The 14187-nt window shown below is 36.4% G+C and overlaps 1 protein-coding gene across 1 annotated transcript; it reads right to left on the minus strand.

Annotated features, from left to right (window-relative positions):
* Positions 1–698: 698 nt before the first annotated feature.
* Positions 699–13613, minus strand: LOC308260282 (uncharacterized protein; the record flags this gene model as incomplete). Its single annotated transcript, XM_080691589.1, has 2 exons — positions 699–1701; positions 12691–13613. 2 exons carry the CDS (start codon positions 13611–13613, stop codon positions 699–701), a joined length of 1926 nt encoding a protein of 641 aa, XP_080547715.1.
* Positions 13614–14187: the final 574 nt, after the last annotated feature.

The following is a 14187-nucleotide window of genomic DNA, read 5'->3' on the forward strand; positions in this document are numbered from 1 at the left end:
GAGGACTACAACAAGAGAAGGCTCTCCAATAGCTCCTGACAGTTGTGGAATTTGTTTTTGTAGTTAATTCACAAACCAAGGAGATCGGTGGTTCTTGAATTGTCAGTAGAAAGCAGGGATGCTGTTCAGAACCTTTGGTCCCTGTACACAAATGGCAGTGTAGACTACTGGGATTCTGGAGAAAACCCTGCTATTCTTCATGAATAATGAAAAGAATTTGACCTGCTAATAGGCTTTTATAGAGTCTGGATACATATCCACAGGCCAAGTTCCCTGCCATAAACTGTTTTTTATCTGACTCCCTGGACCATAAAATGAAGCATGCACAGAGAGGATGCATATGTGTCCACAAGAGACCCCTGATTTTTTTATCTCTGACTTCTTATGCTCTTGTCTTAAATACATTCATGTTGATGTGATTAGAAAAAAAAAAAAAGAAATGATTGAATAATCAATATCCTCCAGAAGTGTTTTCACAAGCAAACACAAAGATATCATACAAATACTCATTTTGGTCTTTTGTTTCTAGCCATCATGTTTCTTTCTATTTTCTAGACAACAGACTCACAGGGGTGAAGGTATTTCAGGAACTTGAGTTCAATGTGAGATTTAATATATGACTCATTGCATGATCAGATCCAAGAGCAATTAATACAGGCATGGTGTAGTCAAAAAAGTTAAAATCAAAATCATAGAGATCATTTTATCCCCAAAACAATCTTTGTGAATGCGCTCTTGACCTCCTTGTTCCTCAGACTGTAGACCACAGGGTTCAACATGGGGATGACCATAGTATAGAACACAGATGCAAATTTGTCTGTGTCCATTGAGTGACTAGAGCTGGGCTGTAAATACATAAAAATAGCAGTGCCATAGAAAATGGAGACTGCAGCGAAGTGGGAGGCACAGGTGGAGATGGCCTTCTGATGTCCTGTGCCTGATCTCATCTTTAGAATGGTGACAAAAATAAACATGTAGGATATTAAGATGACTAAGAGAGCAAAAAAGATACTGAAGCTGGCTACATAAATAAGAATCAGCTCATGAATATATCTATCAGAGCAAGACAAAGCCATGACTGCTGGAATATCACAGAAAAAATGGTCGACCACCTGAGACACACAGAATGTGAGACTGAATGTGTCTCCAGTGTAGATGGAGGCGTTCAGGAAGCCGCAAACATAGGAAGCTATGACCAGATCCACACACACACGTGTTGTCATGGTAGCAGCGTAATGTAGGGGCTTACACACTGCTGCATAGCGATCATAGGCCATGGAGGCCAACAAGTAATTTTCCACCGTTCCAAAACCTCCAAAAACAAAAACTTGAGCAGCACAGGCATTGTAGGAAATGACCTTGTCTCCCATAAGGAGCCCAGCCATGACCTTGGGAGTGACAGCTGAAGAATAACAGAAATCCACCAGAGACAAATTTCCCAGGAAAAAGTACATGGGAGTGTGGAGCCGAGAGTCCAAGAGAATCAACAGGACCATCCCCAGGTTCCCAGCCAGAGTGATGATATAGATGAGGAGGAAGATTATGAAGAGGGGGACCTGCAGGTGGGGGTCATCTGTCAGCCCCAGCAGGATGAACTCTGTCACTTCTGACCTGTTGTCCATTAGTGTTTCCTGAGGATCTCTAGATGTTATATAATCTATGAGAAGAAAGAAACACAATGATAAAGAAGTGGCCTTGAAACTGAAAGATATAAGTACAATATGTGTTGTTTTATTGTAGCAAAAACTTCTATCTGCTTTGAGATTACTCAGAAAAAAATATGAATTTTTAGAAACAAACTTGGCAGATTATTCTATAGAGGGTTACATATCTTCAAATCTGAGAAAACATAAGGGAACATCTACCAAATTTAAAAATTTTGTACATTTATTAGTTGAGATATAAGCATTTAATACCTTGACAAAAATGACTTCTCTGGATTTATCTGTCTGCCAATTCACTTCTCTTGGGCTTTATAGAAGCTGATATTACACCGTTGCTCACCTTTCAAGAACTGGTGCAGGGACTATAGATGTATATTCCCAGTCTCCTCTCAGTAATATGAGTTTGATTGTTTTTACATTATGTGAATTACTTACCATAAGATTTTGGTCATTTATTCATATTTGCATAAATATTAATTGGTAATCTTTTCTTGGACTCCTGCTAACCTTTTCTCCTTTCTGAGTGGTTTCTCTGTATAATGGTCTAAACTGAATTTAAATCAAATTCAATTTTACCCAGTTTACAAGTGGTCCTTTAGCGCTTTGGTTTAAAACCCAGTCTTTGGGATTTCATAGTGCGTCATAGAGTCCATGGTTATTTCATCATATTCTCTACATATTTACCTCTCATCGGAGGCAAAATTGAAAAAGCAAGCAAATCCCAGAATACTGAAATTATCTTTTCTTCAATGACAAAAAGGTCTGAAATGAAATAAAAGGCTCTGAATGTCATTTTAATCATTTTCCTCAGAATGCCATACCTATTATTCCTAATACATCTACCTGTACTAATAGTGATATTGCTGAAAACAAACTTTTTATTAGGTTAAAGAAGGGTTTAACTCTTGAATCAACATAGCATGCATCCATGTGTAGTAGAAGTGGAGGGATAACTAGTTTGGTAGGCACATGTTCAATCTGCTGAAGCAAGGCAGATACAGCAGGTATAGAACATATGTTCTCAAAAGGGAGGCATATGAGTCCCATCATTTACCACCTAAATGTCACTGGTCCTAAACTAACTCCCATGCCTATCATATTTACTTCTGAAAAATGAAGAAATCAGTTAGACCTATCTTAAAGTATCATTTTAAGAATTAAATAAGATGGCAGGTACAAGACAAAATGCTGGATATTAAGCACAGCCTGATGAGTGCTAGCTGTCGTGTTTTTAGTAGGAGGGAATGGAATTTATGTTTTGATCAAAGTGCGTGCTATCATGGAAGCCTTTAGTTGTGGGTAGACTTGGAATTGTCAAGTCTCTCTTCAAGTTGTCTTCTTTTCATCAGTAAGTGCAGTGAGATTTTCTGTCCTTTCCAATGTTTCTCTCTCTCCTTAATCCAAGCCTATGAATACTGCCTCTGAAATTACATATAGATAAATCTTACTAAAAATGTCTTTCTTGAAATCTATATTATAATTTGGATAAGAGTCCATTCTGAAAAAATAAAAAGAATCCATTCTGCTTAAAATTCATTCTTTTAGCTGGGCGTGGTGGCGCACGCTTGTAATCCCCACGCTTGGGAGGCTGAGACAGGAGGATCGCACAGGTTTGAAGCCAGCCTCAGCTACTTAGCGAGGCTCTCAGTAACTTAGTGAGACCCTATTTCCAAATAAAATACAAAATAAGTCTGGGAGTATAGCCCGGAGGTAGAAAGCCTCTGGGTTCCACCCCCAGTACCACCAAAAAAATAAATAAATAAAAAATAAAATTCATTCTTTTGTTCATTACTATTATCCCATGGCCAAATCACAGAGATCCAACTTTGAGAGTTCCCAGTTGATGGTTCTCAGATGTGTTTCAGTGGCAAGTTCTGTTTTCCATGACATTTTATTTGAATCTGTTTTTGTGTAGTGATAGTATTTTCAGCTTTTTTAAAATTTGCACTGAAGTCTTTGGAAGGATAGCCACTGAAGCCTCATTACATTACTATACCTTACCATTTTCTTCTAAGGCTTTGGCAGCTTCAGTCTATAAGATCACTCTGTTTTGTTTGAAAAAGTTAACAAACACGATCACTTTTAACCTGTACTATATTCTACAAGAAACGAGATATTTCTATACAATTTTTTGTGTGCACATGTGTAAAGTAGGTAGCATATTACTTATTCTCCAATAATATGTGTACTGAGGATTTAAGAATTTATGTGATGCTCTACAATTATGCATGCAGTATGAGACAGCTAGCAGATTTACGAGTTAAAGCCACTTTCCAAGAATGAGCATGAGATGATGGTGAAAGAGTTGACACAAAGTTCAGAACATTTTAGTTATTTCACAACATTTTTGTGATTTAAAGAAGGACAATTTCATTATTCTATGTTGTTATTTGCTTTAAACCTCTGATGGGAAACAAATATATAAGTAAAAACAATGCCGCCACATAATGTACAGAAGCATCACTTATTTTTTGTTGTCATTTATATTTTAAGGAAAGAAAAAATTATTTGTTATATGAATCACTAAAGCCCTATGACAGATATATTGACAATGATACTCCAGACTCACCTCCTAAATTTAGAATTATTTGAAACCAAGCCAGGTGTGGTGGCGCACGCTTGTAATCCCCATGCTTGGGAGGCTGAGACAGGACTGCACAGGTTTGAAGCCAGCCTCAGCTACTTAGTGAGGCTTTCAGCAACTTAGTGAGACCCTGTTTCCAAATAAAAATATAAAATAGGTCTGGGAGTATAGCCCGGAGGTAGAAAGCCTCTAGGTTCCACCCCCAATACCACCAAAAAAATTAAAATAAAAAAGAATTATTCAAAATCAACCTTTTCTATTTTCATTTAACACAGAGTCGTTATAGAAAGAGAACTGCCTTTGTATAAGTATATTTCTCATTAAAATGTGACAGTATATGGAAGAATTTATCTCTAGGCTTTTATTTAACTCCAATGGTTTATATATCTGCCTTTATAACAGTACTACACTGTTTCAATTATTGTAGCTTTATAAGGTTTGAAGTCAGAAAATATACATCTTCTAGCTTTGTTCTTTTTCGAGATCGTTTTGGGTATCTAGAGTCCATATTCCATATTAGGATAGATTTTTTTTCTTAAAAATAAATAAATAAATGTATTATAGTTTCACCTAAAAAAAAGAAAAAATATTCTCTGGTAAGAAAGAAAGCAAAAAGAAATATTGACATGTTATCTTTAAGTCATCAAAAGCTTGGTATCAGACAAATGAAACTGTTATGCGAGATTATCATTGTTAATTTTAGATAAATTGCTATAATACTAGATGTCAACCACTAAGCCAAGCATGGGAAAGAGGGATGGGGAGGGAATGGGGTGGGGATCTGGTAGGGGCTAACTGGGTGATGTGTGCATGTATGTCTACAAACGTTTTTTTTTTATCCCATTATGATGTATGAATACAGTGCACCAATTAAAAAAAAATTCAAAAAGCAGAAAAAATGTTTATAGAAGCTTACTAGTTTGCTAGAAAATAAATAACAGTTGATTCATATAAATTAATATACAATATTACTACCATCAATGAAATATTGCATAAATACCATTAGAAGAGTTCTCTTTCAGGTAGTAGAGGTAGTTAAATGTTCAAATTTCTCTAAGGCAGGAAAAAATGAAGAAAAGAACACTGATATGGCTTTAAATCTTGAATCTAACATTAATTCTTCTGTCTACTTAGAAAAATCACTTACTTTTTATTTGTAAAATATACATAAAAGATTTTTATCTTTGGATGGTTTTTTGGTCATGGTTAAAGGCTCACAGCAAATCCTCAGGGCAGAAGAAGTCTGGATATTGTAACAGTCATTATCACTAAGATGAATAAATAATATCCATTGGGGCATTGCATACAGTGTGTTCCTTCTAAAACAACATGATGTTAAGTCATAGTGGGATTTCAGAGGTAAATACATGGAATTTGGAAAGAATTATAGAGACTTGGCGATCTCTGGAGAAAGGTTTACCCTGGGAGACTAACTATATTCCTGACCTTCCTTTACAGGGAAAAGTAATTAATTTCCCTGTAGGGATAAAAACTGCCTATAATATTTTTAATATAAATTTGTTCTTAACTAATGGAAAATATCATAAGAGTTATACATATCAGTGGGGTACCTTGAAATATTTCTATATGTTTTATATATTTCTGTGTAAATATTATGTAAAATCTAAGTCAGTTGAAATACATCTGGGTCCTCAAATTTATTTTCTATAGGTGAGAACATTAAAAATATTTTCTTCTAGCCTTTTGAAGTAGACAATACATAATTTTATTTATAGTCAGCCTAGTATTCAATGGCACACCAGAAATTCCTGCTTCTATCTAACCATAAATTTATAGCTAATTACCAGTCTTCCCCCATTCTACTAGTCTACCCTTCTGTCTATCTCCCCTATCCATGTCCATGTATGTTAGTGAGGTTGGTTGTGATAACTTCATATATGGAAATAGCATTAATTGAACTGTTACTTCAATTCTCCTTTTTCCCCTCTCTATCTCCCTTCCCCTATCTCCTTTCAATATTCTTACTAGTCTCTCTCCTTATTTATCTGAAATCTCTTTTGTCTTCTAATTGTCTCTAGCTTCTACACATGAGAGAATATATACAACTCTTCCCTTTCTGAGACTTGCTGAGTTCATTTAGCTTAATATTCTCTAGTTTTATTACTTTTTCTGCATTTGATAAATTGTTCTCTTTTTTCTTTTTTCGGCTGTGTAAAATTCCATTATGTATACATACCACATTTTTTTTATGGTACTAGGCATGGAACCTGAGGACATTCTACCACCAAGCTACAACCCAGCCCTATTTTTTATTCTTTATTTTGGAACAGTGTCTCACTGAGTTGGGAAGGGCCTCACTAAGTGGCTGAGGCTGTCGGTGAACTGCAATTCTCCTGTCTCAGCCTCATAAATGCTAGGATTACAAGCGTGTGCCGCCATGTCCGGCCCACATTTTTTAATCTGGTCATCTGTTGATTGGAACCTAGATTGGTTCCAATTTCCCTGAGATCAACTTTTCAAGATTTAATATATGAGTGAGATTATTCAGTCCTTGTCAGGTTAGTAGGGTTTATTTTACTTAACCTACTGATCCTCAGTTCAGTCAGTGTTGATGAAAAAGATGGAATTCCATCCTTATAATGGGTAAGTAGTACTTCATGAGGTATATATATCACATTTTGTGTATTTTTTTGTCAGTTGATGGATACCTAGGTTGTTTTCTTTTCTTATCTACTATAAATAGTGCTACAAATAACAGAAAAGTGCTGGTGTCTCTTTGACCTGATGATTTTATTTTCTTTGATTTTATTCTCACTAGGGAGATTGTTGGGTCATAGATTAGATATATTAGTTCTATTTCTAATTTTATAAGGAACCTCCATGCAATATTTCATCATGGCTATACTAATGTACCTTCCCACCAACATTGTGGCAATGTCTTTTCTTCATATCCTTTTCAGAACTAGTTATCTTTAATATTTTGAAAAAAAGCCATTATTATGTGACAAACCCACTGAAACTTTGATTCGCATTTCTTTGATGATTAGTGATGTTGAATATTCTCCACATACCAACAGACCATATCTTTGCCTCTTTTTCAGAAATGTCAAATAAGCCTATTGCACATTTTTAAATAAGATTATTTGTTTTTGCTTATTTTTCTTCTGTTTTCTGTTACAGTTGGGGAACTGCTCTGGGGACCCTGTTGGGCTCCTGGAACTATTGCCTTTGAGAGAGAGAGATGAAACCACAGGGTTTTATTCTAAACTAGGTTTAGAATACTCTAGTCCATGCCGGGCGTGGTGGCACACACTTGTAATCCCCGCGCTTGGGAGGCAGAGACAGGAGGATCGCGCAGGTTCGAAGCCAGCCGTGCACACTGGCTTAGGAGACCCTGTTTCCAAATAAAAATGTAAAAAAATAGGTCTGGGAGTGTAGCCCGGAGGTAGAAGGGCTTCCAGGAATCCCAGTACCACCAAAAAAAAAAAAAAAAAAAAGAATACTCTAGTCCAAACTCTTGCTAGAAGTTTAAATAAGTTTATTATTATTATAAAGATGGAAGGATAGGATATAGCTTAATACAACCCTATACTATCCCTAACTCGAGATAGTATAGGGGAGGGACTTGAAAAGAAGTCACCGGAGGCTTCTGGACCCAGAGCATTTTATACCAATAATCTTCTGACCCAACTGGATCTGCCCTTTCTCAAGTCAGGTCTTTTGTTCTAGATTTCTTTGTTAGGACCAGAATGATTCACAAGGTCAGGGGCTAAGTGGTATCTGCTCCCCTTCACAGAGGTCAGTCTCACACTCTTGGGGAATTCTTAGTTTTTGCTAGATGTCATTTATTATGTAAATTTGTTTTTAGAATGTGTAGGTCCTAGGTCCCAACTCCTCTATCCATTTGCTAATTACTTTTAATGAGGGTACTTTGCATTATAACATCTACCTGGGTGTTTTTAGAATGTGAACGTCCTAGGTCCCATTTCCTCTACCACTTGATAATTACTTTTAGTGAAGGTACTTTGCATTATAACAGCTACCTGAGTGTTTGGCAATAACATTAATTAATAACATTAATATAAAACTAGGTACATTTTCTTTTTTTCTCTATTTCTTTTCTCCTTTGCTCTTGAAATTTGAAATTAGGGATTGTGGAATTGAATATATATATATATATTTGTGTGTGTGTGTGTGTGTGTGTGTGTGTGTGTGTGTGTGTGTGTGTGTGTAGGTGCGCGCACACGTCTGGGATGGAACCCAGAGGCATTCAACCTCCAAGCTATACCCCCTGCCCTGTGTTTTATTCTTTATTTTGAAACAGGGTCTCACTAAGTTGTGGAGGGCCTCACTAAGTAGCTGAGGCTGTCCATGAACAACAATCCTCCTGTCACAGCCTCCCTAATGCTGGGATTACAAGCATGCACCACCATGCCCGGCTGCCTTTATATTCTGATATTAGCCTCTTTTTAGATTTTTTTTTTTTGTGTGGTACTGGAGTGGTACCCATAGGCTTTCTACTTTTGGGCTATACTCCCCGACCTATTTTTTATATTTTATTTGAAAACAGGGTCTCACTAAGTTTTTGAGAGCTTCACTAAGTAACTGAGGCTGGCTTCGAACCTGTGCCATCCTCCTGTCTCAGCCTCCCAAGCCCAGGGATTACAAGCATGTGCCACCATGCCTAGCCTCTTTTTAAATTTTAAATTTCCTGATATGATCTCTCTGTTTTGTAGTTTGTCTCTCCGAACTGTTGATTATTTCCTCTGCTATGCCATAGCTTTTTACTCTGATGCAATCCTGTTTGTCTCTTTTTCTTTTGTTTTCTGTGGACTGAGATTTTTCTAAAAAAAAAAAACCCTCTGTTTGCATTTTTTGCATTATGATGTCTTGAATCATTTCCTCTGTTTTATTTCAGTAGTTTCACTGTTTCAGGCTTGCCACTTAATCTTAAATCAATTTTGATTTGATTTTCAAAAGAACTGAGAGATCATGGTCTAATTTCATCATTCAGCATTTGGACCTTCAATTTTTCCAACACCATTTATTGAAGATTATCCTTTCTTTTCTGTGTGGTATTAGCAACTTTGTCAAAAAATCAATTGCTTTATCGATGTGTGTGTTTAATTCTCAGATCTCTATTTTGTTAAAATGGTTAAAATTATAAGATGTTTGAAACAATTGGCTTTATGAAGAAATTTTCAAAAAATTTGTTCAGAAACAGTTAGCATATTGATGAATTTTTGTTGTTTTAAAAAAAATAATGTAAGAACTGAGTAAAACCTCTTAGCTTGCCAGGCGTGGTAGCGCAGGCTTGTAATCCCAGTGTTTGGGAAGCGGAGACAGGAAGATCGCGCTATTTCGAAGCCAGCCTCGCTGGCTTAAGAGACCCTGTTTCCAAATAAAAATATAAAATAGGTCTAGGAGTGTAGTCTGGAGATAGAAGGGTTTCCAGGAACCCCAGTACCACCAAAAAAAACCAAAAACCTTTTAGCTTAGCTTTAAATTTACTGTGTCTCTGTGAGAATATAATCCGATCTTTTCTATCAAAGGAATAGCTTGACTTAAAGCTTCATTTTGTAAAACTGATATTGTGGAACCTTTTTTGTGCTTATATATATATTTTTTATAAAGCTAGCATTTTCTGGAAATTACAAATGCCAGCTCCTAACCCCAGGACCCCCGTCAGCTCAGCCAAGGACATAAAGACTGTGCGGTGATGGTCCCAACAATAGGGAACAGCACAGGAGCCTCACACTGAGAATAAAATATCTAGCAGTTTTCCACCACGTTGTTCTTGCCGATATAACTTTACTGGTGGCAGGATCCCTTTTAGCGAGAAGGAAAATCCCCTGGCTGAGCCACTTTTTCACATGTGTCTTTTCGTACAATGCTATAGAAACTTATTTCTAACACCTGGAAATACACTGCATGGTCCTCTAGAAAGTTCACCTTGTGCAAGACTTATTGTCATCATCACTGTCTCAGAGGTCAACATATTGGTGAAATTGCACCCAAGCTCTACTACTTTATTCATTTGTTTAATTGATATTTGCTATAATCCACTACATAACAGTGTTTTATTTATATACTAGGGATCGTGTTGTGAACAAAACAGATAAATCATTGCTCTTGTGACGTTCACATGTTAGTTGGGGATGATAGAAGTAAGCAGCAGTAACACAGGTAAAGGTCGTTAAGGACTGTGGAGAGTGGCATAGGTTGAGGGGAAAGTTTCTGCGGTGAACAGTCAGCAACTGTGTCATAAAGGTGGTCAGGGAAGGACTCTAGGACTAGGTCACATTTGTTCAAAGACCTGAATGGAGTGAGTACATGCCACAAGAGGAATAGTAAACACAAAGGTCCTGAGACATACGCACGGCTGGAGTTGTGAATAGTGAGAAAATCAATGATAATGAGTGGCAAAAGGCTGGGAAAGGACAAGAGAGACTATAATTCAAATAAGAAAAATAATTAGTAATATTAACAATTTCAAGCATATATGAAAATATTCTAATATTACTGGTTTCTCTATGTACTTTTTTAAGAGACATAGAAGTTTATATATGAAAGTAGAAAACACAAACAAGAAAAAATGTGAGTCATCTCAAGAGGGAGAGAGTGACTTTGGGGTCTTTACAGTTATTCTTATATGGAAAATCCCAGTGAGGGAGTGGGTAGGGGCAGATAATAGGGACAGAGGTCTGGTCTTTTTCCAGAATCTTCAGGTTTTTGACATCCAATTGGTGGTGCTGAGTGGTGCCTGGCCTTGACCAAAGGTTACTAAACATCTCAAGAATTTTTTTTTTTTTTTTTTGGCACTGGGGGTGGAATCCAGAAGCTTTCTACCTATGGGCCATACTCCCAGCCCTATTTTATAGTTTATTTGGAAACAGGGTCTCACTAAGTTGCGGAGAGCATCACTAAGTAGTTGAGGCTGACTTAAAACCTGAACAATCCTCCTGTCTCAGCCTCCCAAGCACGGGGATTACAAGTGTGTGCCACCACACCCGGCTCTACACCTCAAGAATTTTAGGTGAGGAAATGGGCCATTAGGATTATATTGGTTTTGGGGGGTTTTTCCTAAGAAAGAACATTTTTAAATAGTCTGAAACATCTAATATATTAATGCATAAATATACTTTTATTTTCACTGAACAATTATTATACTCTGACTACCTTATCCTTTTGAAAATTGAACCATGAACATGGTAATTTAATTAAATGATTCAAAAAGAAATATTAATTCATAGAAGATACACAGAACAAAGAATTATGTATTCTTTGTTGAAATATGTAAACAAACACACATTTTCATTCAATAATACATGGAGCTTTTTCTCAAATTAGAATGCTTATAATAGTAGGGAAAGAAATATACGAATATTATATATAAATTTATATTACTTGTGGGGAAATGTGTAAGACTAGAGAACATTATGCTAAATTAGATTAGTCAGTCACAAAAAGTAAAAAATCAGATTCTTTCTCTAATATACAGAAGCTAGGGAGAAAAGGGGTACTAGGAGGAACTCTAGATGAAGAAGGAAAAACCATAGATCAGCAAATAAGGCAATCAACAGAATATGTACATGCATATAAGAGAAGATTTGTTATGGCTATAGGATCATAGATTATTGAATCAAGAATGTACCATGCTCTGTAATCTGAGAGCTGAAGAATCAGGAAGTCAGAGGTGCTAACTCATTTTGAGTCCAATGATCTGAGAAAGAAGAAATGAACTGAAATTGGCATAAGTCTTAGCTACCAAAGTCCTGAGAGCAACTAGCTGATGTCAAAGAGTGAGAAGAGATTGACTTCCCCATTAAAGATGGGACAGAGAGTGTAAGACAGAGGCAGAAAGGCAGAGAATTTGCTCATTCTCACCTACTTGTTCAATTAAGGCAAGCCCTCAACAGATTAGCTGATGGCCAAACACTTAGATGAAAGAAAATATGCTTAGACTACTGCCTCAAATTGTAGTCTTTTAGGAAAATTTTCTCACAGGCAGAAAGGGGAATCTATTTTGCTGCCTATCTGGATATCTTCTAATCTGGAAAAATTAATAAATAAGTTAAACAATGAATAATAACATTACATTTAATTCTAAGAAATGCACCAAAACCATGTGGGTGTTCTCATGTACACCTGCACCAACATCTTCTCTTCATGGACTTCTCTATGTAATTTTTGCACATTTTTTATTGAGATGTGGTAGAAAGATTTGTATTGAAAATGATGGAATAATAAATATCTAATAGAGTTTTGACAAGCTGACTCCAAGGCATAATAGACAGTTTCACTCAAGTATTAGGTTCTAAACATGTTTCCTTTTTTCTAGACAATATATTGATCAATAAGTGTATTGATTGAACTTAATTTTATTGTGAGTTTTAAAATTGAATTCAGTACGCAGAGAATATATGAACAAAATTAATCCAGTTATTGTGTATCTCAAAAGCAAAATGTAAATTTAAATACTATTTTCCTTCCAAAATAATCTTTGTGAATGCGTTCTTCACCTCCTTGTTCCTCAGGCTGTAGACCATAGGGTTTAGCATAGGGATGACCATAGTATAAAAAATGGATGTGATTTTGTCAGTGTCCAGGGACTCACTAGACCTGGGCTGTAAATACATGAATATAATTGTTCCATAGAAAATGGAAATTGCAGTGAAGTGGGAGGAACAGGTGGATATGGCCTTCCGATATCCTGCACCTGAGTGCATTTTCAAGACAGTGATAAAAATCAATATATATGATAGTACAATAACTTGAAGTGCAACAAAGATAGTGAAGCTGGCTACATAAATAAGAGCAATCTCATTAGCATTTCTATCAAAGCAAGAGAGAGCCATGACTGCTGGAATATCACAGAAAAAATGATGAATCACATTGGGCATGCACAAAGAGAGAATGAATGCGTTCCCAGTGTAGAAGCAGGCACTCAAGAAGCCACAGACATAACAGCTAATGACCAGAAACACACACAAACTTGGTGTCATGGTGGTGGCATAATGTAGGGGCTTACACACTGCCACATAGCGATCATAGGCCATTGCAGCCAACAGGTAATTTTCCACAGTAGCAAAGCCTGTAAAAAAGTACATCTGAGCCACACAGGCATTGTAGGAAATGACCTTGTCTCCCATAATGAGCCCAGCCATGACCTTGGGGGTGACAGAGGAAGAGTAACAGAAATCCACCAGAGACAAGTTCCCCAGGAAAATGTACATGGGAGTGTGGAGCCGAGAGTCCAAGAGAATCAACAGAATCATCCCCAGGTTCCCGACCAGAGTGATGCTGTAGATGAAGAGGAAGATTATGAAGAAGAGAACCTGCAGATGTGGGTTATTGGTCAGTCCCAGTAGGACGAACTGTGTTACTTCTGTCCTGTTCTCCATCAGTGATGTCTGAGGATCACTAGAAAGTCTGTAATGATAAGAAAAATGAAAAATAATAACAGAGGAATTTAATTAAATAGAAAAGTCTAAGTAAGTGATGTGTTATTCTATTGCAGCAAAAGTTTGTACATCAAGATTCTCCAGAAAAAAAAGCATGGCTTGATAGATGAATTTTGACTGTTTTTTTTTATCATCCCCTTTTATCCATTTATCTGTTGATGGACATGTAGATTGGGTCTATATTTTGGCTATTGTGAATCGTGTTGCTATAAAAATGGTTATGCACAGATCACTATAGTATTGTCTGTAATTCTTTGAAAAGATACCAAGTAATGCTATAGTAGTGCCGTATGGTGCTTATATTCCTACTTTCTTGAGAGACATCCATGCTGATCTCAATAGTGGTTATATTAATTTAAACCTAACATTCTTATCAGGTTTTTATTAATGATTATTGTAATTCTAACCAGAATTAGATGGAATATCAGGGTAGTTTTTATTTCCCTAATTGCTAATAATGTTGGACATTTTTAGATATTTATTGGCCATTTGTATTTTTCTTCCGAGAAGGAAA

Source organism: Muscardinus avellanarius (genome assembly GCF_963383645.1).
Source record: "Muscardinus avellanarius genome assembly, chromosome: 1".
NCBI lineage: Eukaryota > Metazoa > Chordata > Mammalia > Rodentia > Gliridae > Muscardinus > Muscardinus avellanarius.